An 18,496-nucleotide genomic window follows, 5' to 3' on the forward strand; every position below is an offset into this window, starting at 1 on the left:
GAAGTCTTTTTGTTTTGTTTCAATACAGGGTTTCTCTGGGGAGCCGTGGCTGCTCTAGAACTTGCTCTGTTCACCAGGTTGGCCCCAAACTCAGAGATCCACCTACGTCTGTCCCCCAAGTACTGGGATTAAAGGCAGGCATCACCACCACCCGGTCCGAACAGTCTTTAAAACCTTGGTCTGCAAGCTCTTTGCCCACCTCAGGCACATTTATGGGCTCAGCCTGGATATCCATCCACCTAGCTGGTTGGGAGGGATGCTGCCCTCTACCTGGCGGGCAGAGGCAGGTGTTGTGTGCCAGGTGAAGGATATCACATTTTCAGCACCTTGCTCCTGCTGGCCCAGTGCTTGGTGCCGGGTAGTGTCAAATGTTTACAGAATTAACAGGTGGCCTGAGGCTGAGGAAAAACTCTGGTGGAATTCAGGAACCGCAGTTTCCAGTGCAGCCATGCACAGAAACGAGACAGGGAGGCTCCTGTACCAGCCAACAAACGAGGAAGAGCCCAGATCCCAGGTCTGGTTGTCTTTATTGAATGCACTCATTCATAGAAACAGAATTGCAACCATAGCATGGAGACACAGAACAGAGCTCTGAAACAAAGACCCAGACCTGCCTCTTCTCCCAGCCCAAGAGCTATAAAAACATGGTGGAGAGAATGAAATACATTCCCGGACCCCAACCCCCTTGGCATCTGGACTCAGTGGAGTGAAACAGAGCCAGGGCCCAGAGTGGCCAGGGCCCAGAGCTGGGTGACTCCATGTAAACACCAAGGCTCTTAGGCCCATGTGACTAACACAGAACTTGGCTAAATACTGGACGGAAACTCAGAAGCCAGCCCTGAGTCCTGTAGTGAGGCAGGGCCAGGGACATACAGGGACCTGGCAGGCCCCGCCCCCTTCTAAAACAGGCACTGGGGCTCCTGCTCCCTTGAAAGAGGCAAAAGGGGGCTGTGTGCTTGGCACCATTCCTCCATGGCCTCTGTACATTCTTGGGCAGTGTCAATGGCACTGAGAGGACCCCAGCTGGGGCTTGGCAGGACTGTGGGTGCAGAAGGGGACAGTGAGTTGCCACTTCCCACCAACCCTGGTGCTGGCATCATTCTGCTGGCTGGTGGGATCAGGGCATGACCTCTGAATTCAGCCCCCCAGATCAGACTCACACTGAACTGACTCTCACTGCTCAAGAGCCAGCTCCAAGCACAGGTCAGAGGGAGGAGGGTCGTACCTAGGCCCTTGCAGGCCTTAGCACCATAAACCTGGCACCAGCTGGCCAGCCCCCAATGTCTCCTACCTGCATCCCTGACAGGCCAGAGTGGGCAGTGATAGCAGCCAGCTGCAGACCCAGAGAGGTCCTGGTGCTGGACAGAGAATCAGGCACCAGACTAGAGTCCCAGAGCAGAGCATGGGAGGAAGGGCTAGCTGTGGGTCCTAGGCTGAGAGGAGGGAGGGGCTGGGGAGGACGCAAGGCCTGAAATGGGCCAGGGCATTGCCCTCCTACCTTCCTTCTCCACAGGGACAGATGGAGGAGCCAGTGCACAGACAAGACAGATGGACGGACAAGGGTCCTGGGGAGGACCCAACACTGAGAGAGAAAGCAGCAATTTGGCCAGTGTTTGGGGAATGGGGGCAGGCCTCTGCCACAGCAGAGGTGACGGCCAGGCTCAATGCTGCCGCCAGTAACCGTCCTGAGTCAGGCCTGGGCTGGAATCTCCAAGTCCTGCCACGCCATCCAATGCTGGGCAGCACAGCTGGAGCTCACACCCTTGGTGCTATGGTGGCAGCTGGCAGGTGATGCAGAGGCGCTCGGGGGCCCCGGAGGGGAAGCCTGGGTCCTAGGCTGCTGCTAGAAGACGTAGATCTTGTCCCGCTGTACTGTGTCTAAGTCATCATCCAATGTCAGCAAAACCTAAGGGTGGACAGAGGGTCAGGCGCAGGGCCCGGAGGGGGGGGGGGGGGGGGGGGAGGGGGGCTGTCTGCTCTACCGCCCCTCTGCCCTCAGGCCAGGCACATCCCACATACCAGGAAGGACCCAAACATGGCAATGGAGGACAGGAAGTGCCAGATGTCGTGGTCATCAAAGAAGTCAAGCAGGATGCAGTCACGGTTGTGTTCCCTGGACTCTGCGGGGGTTTTCTGGCAGAGGGACAGGGCCAGCAGCCTACTAACTCTGTTCTGGCAAGGCCAGGTCCAAGCCCACCTCCAACCCACTCCCTGGCACCCCCTCATCCCTGGCAGGAAGCAGTCTGCTCTGACTGGTGCCTTATTCTCACTCCATGGCTAACAATGGCTTTTCTCAAATACACCCATCCGCTCTCTGCTTCACCACACCACTCCCGTCAGACATGGCAGGTGACAGGGATTACCACACAGCTTCCACTCAGAAAGCCAGGGGGGCCCAGAAGCCCTAACTCACTGCCTGCTGGGGCTTGGCCTTGCTCTCAAGTGACCTCAGGGTGGTTTTGTCCCAAGTACTATCCCAGACAACAGTGGCCATGGCTGACACTCCAGACCCTCCCTGCTCTACCCACACCTCCATGCCACAAACTTCTTCTGACCCTATGTCCGGAACAGCCTATGCCGAGCTCTGAAATCAGTGTGCTCTTGCATATCAAAGTTGCCTTGGTCATCCCAACCTGAGTTACATAGCTCTATCCACGAGTCTATGGCCAAGAACAAAGCCTGCCTCCTCCAGGAAGCTCTCCCAGGCCTCCTAACTCAGAAGCCTCACCCTCCTCTCTCCTGAACACTCCACTACCATGACTTGCTTTGTCTTTCATTTCAAACATGAACTGGCTGGCGGGGGTGGCGGGAGTGGTGGTGGTGGTGGTGGTGGTGGTGGTGGTGGTGGTGGTGGTGATGTAGCTTAGTGGCAGAGCATGTACTGAGCATGTGCAAGGGCACAGTTTTGATCCTTGGCCTTAAACAAACCAAAAACCAGACATGAGCTGGCAGTGTCTGTTTTGAACTAGACTGTGAATTCAACGCTGTATAGGCAGAGGCCATGTTATGTTCTTGTTTTGTTCTGGTTTTTCAAGACCAGGTTTCTCTATGTGGCCATGGATGTCCTGGAACTCTCTCTGTAGACCAGGCTGGACTCAAACTCACAGAGACCCACCTGCCTCTGAGCACCACAATGCCCAGCAGACATGTTCAGTTCTATCACAGATTTATAGCTTGATGCACACCAGATGTCCTTTGAGGCAGTAAAGAAACTGATGTGTCTGGCTTTAAACCACAGCTGCCACACACTAGCTCTATGCCCTGGGGGATGTCACTTGGCCTCTTTGAGACTCAGCTGCCTTTGAAGTAACAGGCCCAGATTTCTATGCTGGCATGTGGATCAGGAGGCTTTAATGAGAAGTCACTAGGAAGGCCTGGCCCCAGGGAGAGAACTTGCCATGGCTTGGCTTGCCACCAGCCTGGAGTGGCCACAAGCCTGGAGGGGCCACCAGCCTGGAGGGGCCTACTTACCTGCCACGTGCTGAGTCCCTGGAAGAAGAAGAAAAGCGCAAAGCCCCAGACCACGGAGGTGCAGATGATGCAAAGGAGGGGGATGAGCTTTATCCTCTCTCCACTTCGGAGCTAGGGAAAGCATGCGGCTGTCATCCAGGTCCTTCCCACATGTTTAGGGCTCAACCCCAGAACCCAACTAAGTCTCATGCTGGCAGCCTTTGTCTTTACATGATATCCACCCTAAGCTAGGTGTCTACGTACCCAGATCCCTGAGCCAACAAAGGCACTGGCTGGGCACTCCCTCACCCTGTACAACATGGAAGGCCACTAGAAGGCACCAGGCCTCAGAGGTTCAGTGAACTCAGGCTGGGGCATGGCTTGGTGGCAGAGCACTTGCTTAGCAGGTGACTCCCAGGGGTACATGCAGGAGACTCAAGCCACCCCCAAGTTCACTGTCATGGGTACATGGACAGCGAGGCTCCCGTCCTCTCAGTGCTTCACTGTCCCCATGACTGAGGCAGCTCAGCCCCTTCCATTCACCTTCATAATGATGTAAAAGGCAAAATAAAGCAGCAGGTTGCAGATGCCAATCGCCAGCAGGTAGGAGGCGAAGTCATTGGGGCGCATGATGAGTCCATATGCAGCCCTGGAAGAGAGAGCGGGTCTGTGGGAGGGCCTCACCTCTGCCCACACCCCACCATGCCTCATCATTGTGTTGGACTGTGTTCAGAGGCTCACAGAAGGTTCCAGAAGCCCAGGGACTAACACCTCTCTCTTTAGCCCCCATTCTTTTTGGCCAATGCTTCAAAATTGTCTCTAGCCCCCTAAGTCAGCTAGTGGCTGACTATCCCCAGCTGTCTCCACAGCCAATGGCCACACTCACAGAGACCAGTTGATAATGTTGCCCATGACCAGAAGTACCATGCGGTCCTGGAGGGAAGCAGAGACACAGGGACTGAGAGGGAGAGAGACAGGGAGAGAAGCGGCAGAAGGCTCAGTCAGCCTGTCCCCACGCTACCCTGGGTTCTCTGACACACCTCGATCCCACGGAGAGGAGGGGAGTCAGAAGAGGAAGGGGATGGGGAGCTGGGCACGTACCGTATAAAGGGGGCCACTGCATTGGCGGATGCAGTCTGTGTAGAGCACATGGAGGATGCGGCGGAAGATCCCCGAGTCTGCAATGAGAAGGCCTGGTACTGAAATGCCATGGTTGAGAGGAGCCAGGGACTTCCGAGAGCACAGCACAGACAGTACAAGGAGGATCTCAATTCCCACCAGTGACTCCTCCAGCCAAAGAGAAATCAAAGGTCTCTTGTGAGTCTAGGTACCCAAGGTCCTCCACACCCTCACGCCCTAGGCATGCCCTCACCCAGCTTCCAGCGGCCCATGTAATAGAGCTGTGTGCTGAGGAGCAGCGTGGAAATGATATGGATGACTGAGAAGACGATCCAGAAGGCCGTGTTCCCTTTGCCAAAAACCTGTGGGGAAGGCCCCAGTGTGGGGTGAGGGGACGCTGAGGGTAGCTGTTCCCATGCCCTCCTATGCCTGCATCCTTACAGGGCAGGCTGTTCGGTTAGGCTGCAATTACAGAGGGACCACGAACAGCCCCTTAGGGAAGCAGGAGGACCTTTCCTGCAGCGGAGGACAGGATGAGTGTCTGCATGTGCCTTTCTTTCCTATGGGGCATGCAGAGTAGCCCAGGCCCTCACCACTCCCAGAACGGAGAAGAAGATGACGATGGCCAAGCAGGCATATGCGCTGTAGGCGCTGGCGTTGATGTCTGGGTGCCGCTTCTGGTAGAGTTTCAGCATGCAGAGGCCGGCAATCATGTACATGAAGGAGGTGTCTGCGTAGGAACAGGGCGTGAGTGAGGGACACCCGCAGGGACTCCACACACGACTCCCAGCCCGGACAGCAAAGAGTGCTTTGGAATGCCATGAGCAAGTTGGAGGGGCAGCCCTTGAGCCCCTTGCCTGCCCCTGAATCATACCACTTGCTAGCCAGAGTCTGCTGCTCCCTGAGGTGAAGGATAACTTAAGTTTGAGGGTCTTAGTAAATGAACACCCCGAAGTCAGGGAGTGTTTCCTGAGGATTCTGTCTTTTCAGGGTTTCTGTAGGAATGACTGGAGAGGAGGGAGGATAGATGACTGTCTTCTTTCTCTCTCTCTCTCTCTCTCCCTCTCTCCCTTCCTTCCTTCCTTATGTATGTATGTATGTATGTATGTATGTATGTATGTATGTATGTATGTATGTATCTGTCTGTCTATCATCTATCTATTTTTTGGCTTTTTCTTTTTCTTTTCTTTTTTTTTTTTAAGATTTATTTATTTGCAGGCCAGAAGAGGGCACCAGATCTCATTACAGATGGTTGTGAGCCACCATGTGGTTGCTGGGAATTGAACTCAGGGCCTTTGGAAGAGCAGTCAGTACTCTTAACCTCTGAGACACCTCTGAGCCATCTCTCCAGCCCTATTTTTTGGCTTTTTCAAGACAGGGTTTCTCTGTATAGCCCTGACTGTCCTGGAACTCTCGGATAGTTGAGATTTGGGATTAAAGGTGTGTGCCACCACTGCCTGGCTTAGCTGGCCATCTTCTAATATGGGAACCTGCACTCAGAAGCCAGCCTCCGAATTTCCTACCAGCTGGTGACCTGGGATGGTAGAAGTTCAGACAAGGAGGCAGCACTCACCAAACTGGAAGTTGGTGTAGTTGGGGCAGACGTGGTAACAAGCACTAAGCAGCCCCTCCATCATCAGCGCTGTGCCCATGGCATAGAACAGACCAAAGTGTTTGGGGATTCCACACTCCTATGGGGAGAAAGTGAAGGAAGGGAGATGAGTGAGGTGAGGAGAGAAGGGCCTGAGTAGAGAGAGAGGAAAAGGACTGGGCTATGTGGTGAATGCAGAGATAGCAGGGTGGGTTGTGCAAGGCAGAGCAGAAAGGGCAGGGCACAAGTAAGCAGGGCAGGATAAAACAGCCGAGCAGGGAAGGGGTAGGCAGGGCAGGGGGAGAGTGGGTAGTGTAGAGCAGAAGGCAGGGAGGTTGGAGAAAATGTGGGCGGGGCAGAACCCAGCAGGGCAGGGCAGGGAGGACCTGGACAGGGCACAGAGGACCTGGACAGGGCAGGGCAAGGCAGATCTGGGCTGGACAGTGCAGGGCAGCTTGGGTAAGGCAGAGCAGAACAGGGCATGGCGGGGTCAGGCTAGACAGAGCTGTGTTGGACTAGACAAGGTAGTTTGCCAGGTGGAAGCCGTGGCGGGCAGTGTCTGGCTCTGACCAGAGCATAGAGGTCATTTCGCATCAGGGCCCGGTTGTGATTGATCTCTCGCTGCAGAATGATGAGCAGGAAGAGCAGCCCCAGCAGGATGTACCCCAGATTGCTGAGGATGTTGTTGAAAGCGCTAGAAGGGACAAGGTACTTAGCTTACACTCAGGCCCTCAGGTCCTACCCTTTCTTCTACACAGCAGGCTCCACAAAGCCCCACCCTCCCCTGCTCACTGCTGCCTACCCGACCCACCCCGGGGCCCGCACAATCCCCACCTGAGGTTGCCCAGTGGGTGGGCACAGAGGAAGTTGTAGTAGCAGATGTCCTGGTTCCCTGTGACATTCACCACCTGTGTGTGTGAGGGGTGCAAAGCTATTAACACGCCTGACTCAGCAAGGAGCCCATGCCACACCCGCCTGGGTCCAACTGGCAAAACATGAACAGTACCAGCATGCAGGCTGGTGCTCCTTTACAAAGTGTGTGTGTGTGTGTGTGTGTGTGTGTGTGTGTGTGTGTGTGTGTGTGTGTGTGTGTGTGTGTGTGTAGACACCTACCATTATCCTCTTTATATATGTGACTGAAAACTCCTCAAGTTCTTGCTTCACAGTAAGGGGAGGGAAGGGAAGTCACACAAAGTCCTGTGACCTCTATTTTGCAGACCCCACCCCAGCTTCATTCTGTCCCCAGTCTGCAGATAGAGAAACTGATGCTCAGAAGCCTAGTACCTCACAGCCAAAGCAAAGTTGGAATCTGAAAGCTGGTCACTTGACCTATGACCTATGTTCACTGCAGTTTCTGCAAGCAGTGGTTCTGCAGGTGAGGCAGTCACAGACAGATGCTCCAACCCTTGCCCTCTCACCGTCTGGTAGGTGATCACCAGCTGCACCACAGGAAGAGCGTAGAAGACCGCAATGGTGGCTATGTTCCTGAGGGGTGGGAGGGCCGTGGTAAGGTGGGCAGGACCCAAGGAGCTGCCCTGTAGTAACAGGAGTCCCTGTCTGTGTAGCCCACTCACCAGAAGTAAATCTGGTACTTTTTCCGCAAAACACGTTTGTCCTTTCGTGCCAGATCAGCCACGCAGAGATATTGCTGAGGAGAAGCAGGGGTGAGCCTCACTTACCCAGCACCTGGGGGAACCCCTGCCACCAGGTTAGGGAAGACACACGGGGCTTCCCTCAGACAAGTCAGAATCAGTGGGCAGGGTTCTGGGACTTCCCACTTCTGTGGCTAATTAGGTCAAGAGGGCTTGCCCAATTAGTCTGGAAAGGACTGGAGGTCAGGCTGATTTCTCTTAGAATCAATCCTGCCTGTCCCAGCTCAGCTCTTTCCTTCTGCTTCCCTAACACGTCACAGAGATATGCTGGATGAGGCCTCAGCACAGAGTCCCTTCCTTCAGAAACCCCTGACCAGGCCCAGACATGTGCGTCAAACCTTGGTACGAATAACATTTTTGTCTGAATCAATGTCGGTCAATGTATCATAGTCATCCTCTTCCACAGAGCTCATGGAGTCCAATCGTGGCCGAGCACCCACCGGGTCAAAGGATCGGTCTAGGAACAGCAAAGGAAAAGGGCTTGGGCCAGTAGGACCAAACAGTGGGTCTGCCCCCACCCACCAGAAGCAACTGTCAGAATTATTCAACAATGCTGCGGAAGAGGCTAATTGTGGGCCAGGGCTCAGAGCGGTAGGGCAGGTGGCTCAGGTGCTGGGAGGAGAGGTACTCCTCACTCAGTGGGAAGCAGTGGGCAGTTCTGCCAGGGGCCACCGAACAGGAGAGACTCCAGCCCTGCTCCACTCCTGGCTCTGGTACCTGAGCTAGGGTTTTCCCAGCTAGGACACTGAGTGGACCCCAGACATAAGTAACAGGATTGAACTTGGCCAATCATGCAGATTAGAAGGTGCCCAGTCCTGTTGGGTTCTGAGAAGACACGCCATGGCCACCCATGGGTTAAAATCTTAGTATATAGGCAAATGCTAGAGAAAGAGCACCCATCCTCTATCTTCATCTCCTCCTGTTACCTCACCTGGCCGAAACCCTAAAGGCCAGAAGGTGACACCCAGACCCAGGATCCCTTGGCCAGCAAGCCAGGGAGGGAGGACTCCGCTAAGAAGACAACAAAAGAGGACATCTGACTGGTGGCCAGTGCCTGTCCATCTCAGAAGACACATGGGCTGGCACTGGTGGCACTTGACAGGGAAGCCATGCACTAAGCATCTTTCTGGCCCCAGCGATAGACAGTTCCATTAACTGACCATCCTGGCAGGAAATGATTGGCAGGGCAGCCCTACCCCCTCCCCACATCTACCCATGGCAATGCACAGCTGCCGCATCTGGCCAGAGGGAAGGCGCCGCTTGAACTGGTCGTGCCCTTCAAAGGAAAGGGAAAGTTACAGGGGACCGGAGGCCAGGTAGGAAGGAGAGGAAAAGGGGGCAGAGCAGCCCTTCCCTGGTTCCAGCGTCTGGCAGAGAGGCAACCGCCCACCAGGAAGTTTCACCTAGTCAATAGCAGCCCTATAGCGCACGCCCCACTGCTTGGCCCACTCACCCTGGTAACTGTAAGAGAGGTCTCCTGAACCTGTGCTTTCAACCAGCCCGTCAGTGGATCCGGAACCATTGTCTGCAAACAGGGGTTAGTGGTGAGGCAGCTGAAAGTGACCTCAGAAGGAGACTCTAGATCTGTTCCTAGAGCACCCCAGGAGCTGCAAGGGTGTGGCCAACAGGAGGGGGCAGTAGAAGCAGCTGCGGCTGGGCATGCACAAATGCAGTTCTGACTTTGACACATACCGAAGGAGCCATAGTTGTAACCCTCGTAAGGGGCACTGCCAGGAAACGAATCGGCCAAGACCCGAGGGTGAGCTGCAATGAGAAGTCAAGGTCCTCTGAGGCCTGTGGGCAAAGGGAAGGGAGAACCAAGGCAGCCACAGAGGAGCCAGGACAGCGGTAAGAGACCATCCATCCCCAAACCCACCTCACCCACAACCACGTCACTCCAAGTAAACATGCCACCCTGTGTCCTAAGAGTGGGGACAAGCTGGGCATGGGAGCTCAGGCCTATAATCCTAACACTCGCCTAGCTAAGAGAGGAGGAGCGTTACATGCCTGAGGCCAGCCTGGACTACATAGTCAGTTTCGGGCTACCGTGGGCTACGAATGAAATCTTGTCTAAAAAAATTTTTAATTAAAAAAAGAAAGAAAGAAAGAAAGAAAAGAAAAATAGATGAAGGATAGTCAAGGAAACAACACATCTAAGCCACCAAGGAAGAAAAACGACATCTGGTGCCCAAGTCCCTCCCCTGGACAGCGCTAGGCTTCACCTTCCCGCCCTGGACAGCAGCTCCTCTGCCCACAGCACCTGGAGCTTACCAAGGAGAGAAGCTGAGAGAGAGGTCCAAGCAGAGAGAGAAGGGGTGCAAGAAAGAGAGAGAGTGCAAAGTTAGCGATTGAGACTGAGCTGCACCGCCTGGCAGGCTGGCAGGCAGCTAGCCACCAGTACAGACCACAGCACACTTTCCAGGATCTCTATGGAGGGGTGAGCCACGACCCCCAACTTGTGAAATGTTACTCCTAGGCTGAACATGAAGAAGCTACTGACCCGCTCTCCTCTGACCCTTCCCTCCCCCATCCCTGCCCCCCATCTTCCCACCACAGATCCACCCAGCCCCGTTCCCTGGAGATACCACTTTCTGGGCAGACTCGGTCTATGGCCACCAGCAGAGTCTTCTTCCTTTGCCTGCAGGAATGGAGAGGACAACTGAGGCAGGATGAGAACCTACCCTAGGCTAGGCTAATCTTCCTTCTATCCTTTCTATCCATATAACCCCTCAATCCTGGGTTTCTCCCACACCAAGGAGTAATGGGGTGTCCCCAGCTTGGGAAGGAGAGATGGGATGAGCCTGTTTACAAAGAAATGGCCCATGGACCACAGGTCCCAACAAGTACCTGTCCTGCCTGCCCCTGAAGACAATTATAAGATCACCCCAGTTGGGATCCCACTGCCTTCTCCCATGCCCCCTGCACAACTGTTCCAGAGGAGGGAACAGCCCAGCAGCTCCACCTCACCTCCAGTTCTCCCAACAGGCCAGGAGCACAGTCAGCAGGTAGAAGGAGAGAAATATGCCCAGGCAAAAGAGCATCCCACCAACGTAGGCCTCAGCTACGGGAAGGGAACAGGAAGGTAAGTGCAGCAAGAACACAGCAGGTCTTCCCACACTGCCTCTGGATGCCCAGGGACCACTGGAATCTGGCTCCTCCTCCCCGGAAGGCAAGGCCCAGCCAGTATGAAGACCTGGCTATTGCTCAATACACCAGACTCTGGCCTGAGCCCATCTGCTCGTGTTGTTTCCTAGAACTTTCTCCCCTACTTCTAGAAAACTCCGCGTTGACCGAACCTTCAAACTACAGCTCAGAGATGGTGCCCTCTAGGTGGCCTTCTCTGTTGTACATTTCCACAGTGACCTGTCCTTTGCTCATCCCAACTCTCAGTAGCCTACAGAGGCCTCCTGGCCCCCACCGAAGGGCTTCCTAAGAGCTGTAGTTCTAGCATACACGAGGGCTCAATAAATAGAGTAAATAAGCCACAGTAAATAAGCCCTTCTAGCACAATCCTTTATTTTGCTCTTTATTAATTTCTTTACTTAGTGTGTATATTGGGTTTATAATTGCTTGTTTAAGATGCATTTATTTCTATTTTTTACGTGAGTACCTTGCTTACATGCATGTATGTATCACCTGGGTATCTGTGGAGGCCAAGAGAATGTATCAGATCCCCTGGAATTAGAGTTACAAATGGTTGTGAGCTGCCATGTGCATGCTGTGGATTAGCACTTGGGTCCTCTGGAAAAGCAGCCAGTACTCTTAATAGCTGAGACAGTTCTCCAGCCCCAGTGTTTTTGTTTGTTTGTTTTTATTGCTATCTATTTTTTTTTTTTTTGAGATAAAGTCTCATGTTTAAACTGCCTTTGAACTCATGACATAACCAAGGATGAGTGTGAGCTACTGATCTTCCTGTCTCTACCTCCCAACTGCTGAGATTAAAGAAGGGCATGGCACTGTGCCAAGTTCCTTATTTTGATTTTATATTCTCCAGTTTAGAAAGGACCCTATTTAAAAACTCAGTAGATACCAGGCAGTGGTGACACACGCCTTTAATTTCAGCACTTGGGAGGCAGAGCCAGGCGAATCTCTCTGAGTTCAAGGCCAGCCTGGTCTACAGAGTGAGATCCAGGAGAGACCAAAACACTACAGAGAAACCCTGTCTCAAAAACAAAACAACCCCCCCCCAAAAAAAAAAAACTCAAAAGACATTGCTGAGCACTGACTAGGGGCCCAATACTCTTATTCTGTGTTAAACTTCACAACTGAGTTTATCTAATGGGACAGATTTTATTATTTCTGTCACAGAGACGGGGGACAGAGATCCCACTGCTAAGTGGCAGAGAGTACATGAGAACTTGCTCTTCAGTTTGCCATTGGACCCTGTCCCATATTGCACTGGGATCCACCTTCTGAATTTCTCTGGGCTGGAAGCCTGCTCAGAACACTCCTTTTCGTCCCAGTGCCTGCTGGGTAGGAAGGTCCTCACCACCCACCCTTCCCATTCAAAGAGCACTCGCTTTCCTGGGAGACACGGGGGTGGGGGTGGGGGGGTGGGGTGGGGAGGTGTCCGTCTTTCTCAGGTGCCCACACTTACATGTGACAGCTCGAGACACCAGTACTGATAGGGTTTTCTGACGATGCCCCTGATCCACTGGCTCATCTGGAAGCAAAATGCCAAAGTGGAAAAGAAATGGAACTCAGCTAGGGTTGGTGGAACTTGGTCTGAGAGTCTAGGGCCCCAAACTCACGTCCCATCGGATCCACCAACAGCCTCGGAGGCTCGTCTGTCTGCCTGAGCCGTCCCTAGCCAGTGCACAGAACATACCTTCCACAAAAGGGTAGAAGGGCAAGGAGCCCCCACAGGCCTGGTCCTCGGTCTTCACCACAACTACCACATAAAAGCTGTTGCTGGGGAAGTCTTTACGCTGGAGGAGGAGAAGGATGAAGACAGTGATGAGCATCATCATCGCCACCACTTTTTTCTTTTATGAACTTTGGACCAGATGCTATAGGCTCTTCTTATAATTTTACTTAATCCTTACAAATGCTGAGAGTCTAATTACATGGACTCTCAACTGGCAGGCAGATGCTCTACCACTGGGCTACACTCACAGGAGAGGTGCTGCCATTATCTCTGTGGAGTGAGAGTTGGTGCCCAAACCTGAACCCACACTCCAGCCAGGTGAACACATGAATGAGCATGTGGCCCACACAGGCTGTCTAGGGCACCAGCCAGTAGAGATGGCCCCACTCACATCTATGAGAACCCAAAATCACAGGAATGAAATATGGGGGTAGTGAAGAATCCAGCAACAGTAAAAAGTTGCTGAATGTGTAACAATGAAAAGTTATTCAAAATCAAATGCATACTGCATCCAAGGTGCTTCTAAAAGCACTCACCCCTGTATCGGGTGACATCACCTCAGCCTTGTTTCTGAACACACATGTGCACTTTGTACCATGCATGTCACCACACCACAGGAAGCCAAGGAACACTTTCTGAAACCCAGCTTGGATGCTAGACTCTTGTATGCTCTGAAATGCAGTGTGTTTACTTCATACACCAAGCTTTTTGCTCTCGTAGAAACATAATGGTTTAATAACAGAAAAAAAGATGTCGGGGTTGGGGATTTAGCTCAGTGGTACAGCGCTTGCCTAGCAAGCACAAGGCCCTGGGTTTGATCCTCAGCTCCAAAAAAAAAAAAAGCAAAAAGGAAGATATTGTCTAAGTATTTTCCTACCATCATATCTCAAGCATATGAGGATAATCAAAACAACTTGGATTGGATTGGATTGGATTGGATTAGGTAGGATGTTTGGTTTAAAAAACTGTTTTGTGCCAGGCAGTGGTGGCGCACACCTGTAATCCCAACACTCGGGAGGCAGAGCCAGGTGGATCTCTGTGAGTTTGAGGCCAGCTTGGTCTACCAAGTGAGTTCCAGGAAAGGTGCAAAGCTACACAGAGAAACCCTGTCTCAAAAAACAAAAAGGAACGTTTCTCAAACCTGCACATTATCTTTTTGCAGGGGCCGTGCTAACCACTATACTGTTCCAATTTTATTTATTTCTAATTTATTTTATTTTATGTGCATTGGTGTGAGGGTGTCAGATCCCCTGGAACTAGATTTACAGACAGTTGTGAGCTGCCATGTGGGTGCTGGGAATTGAACCTGGGTTCTCTTGGAAGAACAGCCAGTGCTCTTAACTGCTGAGCCCTCTCTCCAGCCCCCATTCCAATTTTAGTATATGTGTTGCTAAAGCGAGAACTCAGCAGTTTCTAAAATGGCCCTAAATATGTTTCTGCCACTTTGTAGCATTCATTTATGCAAAGTGGCACCCTCAACACTGACAATAATAAAATAAGAACAATGCTTCTAAGTAAACCTCTGCTGCTTTCTTGTAGAAGATTTGGTCTGTACTTTCACATTACTTCCGAATAAAATCCCTTGCTGATTAAAAACAAAAACAACAACAAAAAAAAAAAACCAAAAAACAAAATTAAGAGCCAGTGAGATGGTTCAGTGGAGAAAAGTTTCTCAAGCACAAAGGTCACAGTGGGAAAAGTTTAAGAAGCCCTCGTGTAAGGCAGGAATGGACAGAAAGACAAGTGCAGGGTGTGGGAAGGGCACCAGCCCCATCTCTCAGGTCATGTGCAGTTCCTACCTGCACAGTAATGGCTGCCTTCTTAGTCATAGTCTGGTACATGCCGATGAAAGCCACGTTGTTGTCTAGATCATAGACAGGACACTAGGGAGGAAGGAAGAAACAGGCAGATGGACAGGGCACAGACCGCCCTGTCCCTTTTTTCCAATGTCACAACTACTTTCTGGTGAGGAGAAAACGAGACAACTTACCAGGACATCCTGGATGGAGATGACTGAACAAGGGAAGGCCTTCTTAGAAGTTACCTTGACAATGACAGAGTCCACACCATCGGGAAACTCATATTTGAAGTACTGAGAACAGAGGAAGAGCAGGGAGAGTGTCATCTCAGGAGGGTGCTCTCCCTGCCCCTCTAAGAAGGAGGTACCTACAAGGAGGTACCAGAATCTCCTTGGCTTCACGGGGAGAAGAGCCTTGACCATGAGTAGCCCACTCCTGCATAACCCTGAGCGCTGATCTCCTGCAACCTCAGCTGGACACACAGGACGGTGCCTGAGAGGCAGAGTGGGAAAGGCAGCATCCTCCAGACCCTGTCACTGCACTGTCCTGCCCGTCTGTCCATACAGGAGCTCTAAGAGTCCCCCCCACAGAGACTGGATTAACATGGTGGTCCTAACACTCCCCACGACTGCTCCTGCTCTCATGTTCAAGACTCGCTCCAACTTTCTTTCTGTTGTTGGAATCTTGAAACAGGGTTTCCATGTAGCCCTGGCTGGCTCAGAACTTACTACGGAGACCAAGCTGGCTTTGAACTCAGAGATTTACCTGCCTCTGCCTTCCAAATGCTGGGATTAAAGGCGTGTGCCACCACGCCGCTAAGAGACTCCCATTTTTGACAGGGAATGTTACCTGGGGCTGAGCTGCAGTGGTATTGAAGGTAAACGGTTCACCAGTCCTATAGGGCAGAGCAGAACCCCACGGTCACTCCCAGCTCTCGGGAAGAAGGTAGGGCTTTGTGGTCCCCTCATTCCACCCTGAGTACCTGAGTACAAAACTGTCCACACGGTTGACCCGGAGCTGGTAAGAGGTGTTGACTGGTGACAAGGTGGACACGTCCACATAGAAAAACTGGACCTCAGACTCATTCTTGGTGGGGGGCTGACACAGCGTTCGTTCAACTTTTTGGTAGAGGTACTTACGCTGATACCTATGGTCCAAGACGGAGAGGGTGTGACTAGTCCCAGCCAGTCTGGCACTACTGAGAAATGAGGCTGCAATTCTTTCTATCAGGTCCCCATACCTCCCAAGCCCTGGGCTGACAGAGGTGGCCCTCACGACATTGGGCTGGGGGGGGGGGACAAAAGGGTCTCCTGGGTGAGGCTCCCTGCAAGGCCGGCTAGGCCACCCCCTCCCTTCATCCCCAGGTCCTACTCACAGCCCTCGCAGGATTAGGGGCACCTGGAAGGACACAACGGCCTCTTTCTGGCGGACAACGAACAGCAAAGGCGCCCCTTTCTGCTTGTTCAGGACATTGACAGACACTCGCACGCCCTCAGTCTGCAGATGACAAGGAGGTGCCCTCACTCCGACTCTGCCCCACTGTCCCTCGAACACAAGACTACACACTGGGTGCCCTGCTCTGCCCTGTGCTATCCATCCTGGGCAGACAGGGTACCAGCTATGCTTCTCCTTGTGTGCGAATAAGCCCTGTCTCTAGAAGGAGCTGGCTCTGAAGGATATGAGGCTTGGGAAAGCTCGCTTGCTCTTGGAAGAAGCAGGTTTGTGGAGCAGCAGGTCCCAGACAACTGCAGGATATGCAGAAGAGGCCTTAGGAGGTTCCAGGATAGCCCATGTGCACACACATGGATGTGTACACTCATATACACACACTGACAGAGGAGAGCAAGAAGTGGCCTCAATCTTCCTCCTGGGGAACTAGGAAACCAGCAAGAAGCTCCGGTTCCACAACTAATCTGGAGGTCAGAGCCCTGCAGGGAGGGGTGGACAGGAACAGTGGGGAGAGTGTTGAAATCCAAGTGACATCTCTATTTCTGACCAAGGGCCAAACTGGGAAGTGACTTTACACTGGAACATCAATTCCCCCCTTCTGAGTAATCCACAAGGGCAGGGAGAGTATAAGTGACCAATCACAAGAATGTTATTAGTTCCCAGGCTGCCGAAAGCAAATCTAAGGGTAGCATTTCCCCCGAGGGGTAGGAGCACCTTCTAGGATGATGACTCTGGACACTGGATGGAAAGAAGACAGATCAAACGTCAGGAAAATGGATCCTGATGGTGGATCCTGGCCTGCCAGAAACCAAACCCCTCTCCATCCCAAAGAAAACCCCGGATGCCTCATTCTCAACTCCATTGCTTTCCAGTCATTCCAGATCTGGCCTTGGAGAGAGAGCAAGAGAGCTAGGCGGAAGGTCAATTAGCCAGGCAGTAAGTACTTTCCAGGCTACACTCTGCCTGTGCCCAGCTACGTCCGCCTTCGACTTTCACTACTGGGGAGAAATGAGTAAGAAGTCAGACACAGTTCTGAGCTTGAAACAAACTCCCTTTTCTCTTGCCACTCAGCTTGCAGAGGCCCTTATCTCTGTCATCGTCAACTTACAAGGCCAGCTGGCTTTCGGAGGCAAGGTCTTGCCTCCTTCACCTCCCTATGAAGTGTGGCAGCAGCTAGCTGGAGCAGAGCTTTTCAGTTTTAAGTTGGCCCCATTTGGAGTTGTCTGAGCAAGCCCGGCAGAAGCCAGTTTCCCCTCACCCCGACCTCACACAGCTTCCAGGGGCAGAGCCAGGGTAGACCTGCCCTGATCACAGCTGGTGGCAGGGAGGCTGCCCAACTGGAGCTGCAGGGAAAGCTGGTGGAAACGAGGCCGGGGCAAGGGGAGGGCGGCTCGGAGGCTGGCGGAGAGGGCAGGGGTGGCATCCAGGCCGGGCTGGGCGTCCACCTTCTCGGTCGCCCTGCGGCAGTGGGGCCCGCGCTCACCCGGTTGCGGGTCACCGTGTGGTTGAAGGTGTAGATGTTGAGCAGCTCGCTGTTGACGTCGTCCGCGTAGGTGCGCTCAAACTCCGCGTCTTTCTGCGAGACGTTCTTGGGCCCCAGAGCCCCCAGGTGGCTCTCGACCGCGACCACCAGGAGCACGCACAAGGGCAGACGCCGGGCGAACATGGCCCGGGGCGACGGGGACTGGCGACAGGACGGCGACCGGGCGCGTTGCGGCTGCCGCAGCAGCTTCCAGCATCTCACCGGGACCAGAACTTTAACCCCGGCCTGAGATAGGACGCGTCCCCTCCCTGGAGCCGCTCCTGGGCCTCACGCGGACCCCAGCTCGCGTGGGCGGCACCGCGACCCGCAACCCCGGCCCGGCCCAGCCCGGCCGGAGACCCGGCGTCCGCTCGCGCCGGGAGAGCGGAGGCGGCGGCGGTCCTGGCCCGGAGGCTTCCCGGACGCGGGCCCTTTAAGGGCGGCGGACGCGGCGCAGAACTCTGGGCTACCAGGCGCCGCGCCGCGGTAAACAGCAGGGCTGCGCCCGCCCGCTGACGTCAGGAGAAACCGACGCGGGTTTAAAGGGCCAGGCCGCCTCTAACTGCTTCCCGTGCTGCCGTCGCCCCCTCCTTCGCCGACCTGCGGGGGTCTGGAGGGATTTTTTATTGAAGGATCACTGGGTGTTGGATTCTTGTTTTTTGAGACAGGGTCTCATGTAGCCCAGGCCGGCCTGGAACCTATTGTGTAAGCTTGAGGGCCTTGAACTTCTGATCCTCCTCCTGCCTCTAGCCTCTATCGTCTAGTATTGGCATTACAGGCGAGATTCACAGCGCCCAGGGAAGTGCTGGGTTTTGTTGACAGCTGTTCTCTTTGCTCAAGCAGGGAATCCCCCCCCCCCCCAGGCCATTAACCCAGTTTCATCCCCCCCCCCCCCCACGGGTTCATAAAAACCGAAGAACCACCTGCCCACTAAAGTTGGAGGCTGAGTTGCCGCTCCCTTCCCACTATAGGGGCCACACTGTTGCCAGGACTAGGAAGTCTTCCAACCTGCCAGCTTCTCTGCAGAGGCTGTTTTTGTTTGCTTTT

The 18,496-nt window shown here is 53.5% G+C and overlaps 1 protein-coding gene across 5 annotated transcripts; it reads right to left on the reverse strand.

Moving 5' to 3' along the window:
- Positions 1-508: 508 nt before the first annotated feature.
- Positions 509-17,947, reverse strand: Sidt2 (SID1 transmembrane family member 2). Of its 5 annotated transcripts, XM_036192451.1 has the most exons (28): positions 17,411-17,946; positions 15,854-15,975; positions 15,461-15,625; positions 15,328-15,373; positions 14,670-14,771; positions 14,479-14,562; positions 12,641-12,740; positions 12,410-12,475; positions 10,780-10,873; positions 10,398-10,450; positions 10,084-10,095; positions 9,505-9,576; positions 9,266-9,337; positions 9,026-9,088; positions 8,151-8,269; positions 7,735-7,808; positions 7,579-7,645; positions 6,995-7,068; positions 6,731-6,854; positions 6,143-6,260; positions 5,163-5,299; positions 4,823-4,931; positions 4,552-4,628; positions 4,337-4,383; positions 3,994-4,099; positions 3,472-3,582; positions 2,020-2,133; positions 509-1,906 (listed from the first exon to the last, which is right to left on the reverse strand). In XM_036192451.1, exons 1-28 carry the CDS (start codon positions 17,591-17,593, stop codon positions 1,844-1,846), a joined length of 2,574 nt encoding a protein of 857 aa, XP_036048344.1. In that variant the 5' UTR covers positions 17,594-17,946; the 3' UTR covers positions 509-1,843. The 5 variants fall into 5 exon arrangements, with proteins under 5 accessions (XP_036048344.1, XP_036048345.1, XP_036048346.1 ...); XM_036192452.1 differs by lacking the exon at positions 10,084-10,095; XM_036192453.1 differs by lacking the exon at positions 9,026-9,088.
- Positions 17,948-18,496: the final 549 nt, after the last annotated feature.

Source organism: Onychomys torridus, chromosome 7 (assembly GCF_903995425.1).
Source record: "Onychomys torridus chromosome 7, mOncTor1.1, whole genome shotgun sequence".
In the NCBI taxonomy this organism is placed as follows: domain Eukaryota; kingdom Metazoa; phylum Chordata; class Mammalia; order Rodentia; family Cricetidae; genus Onychomys; species Onychomys torridus.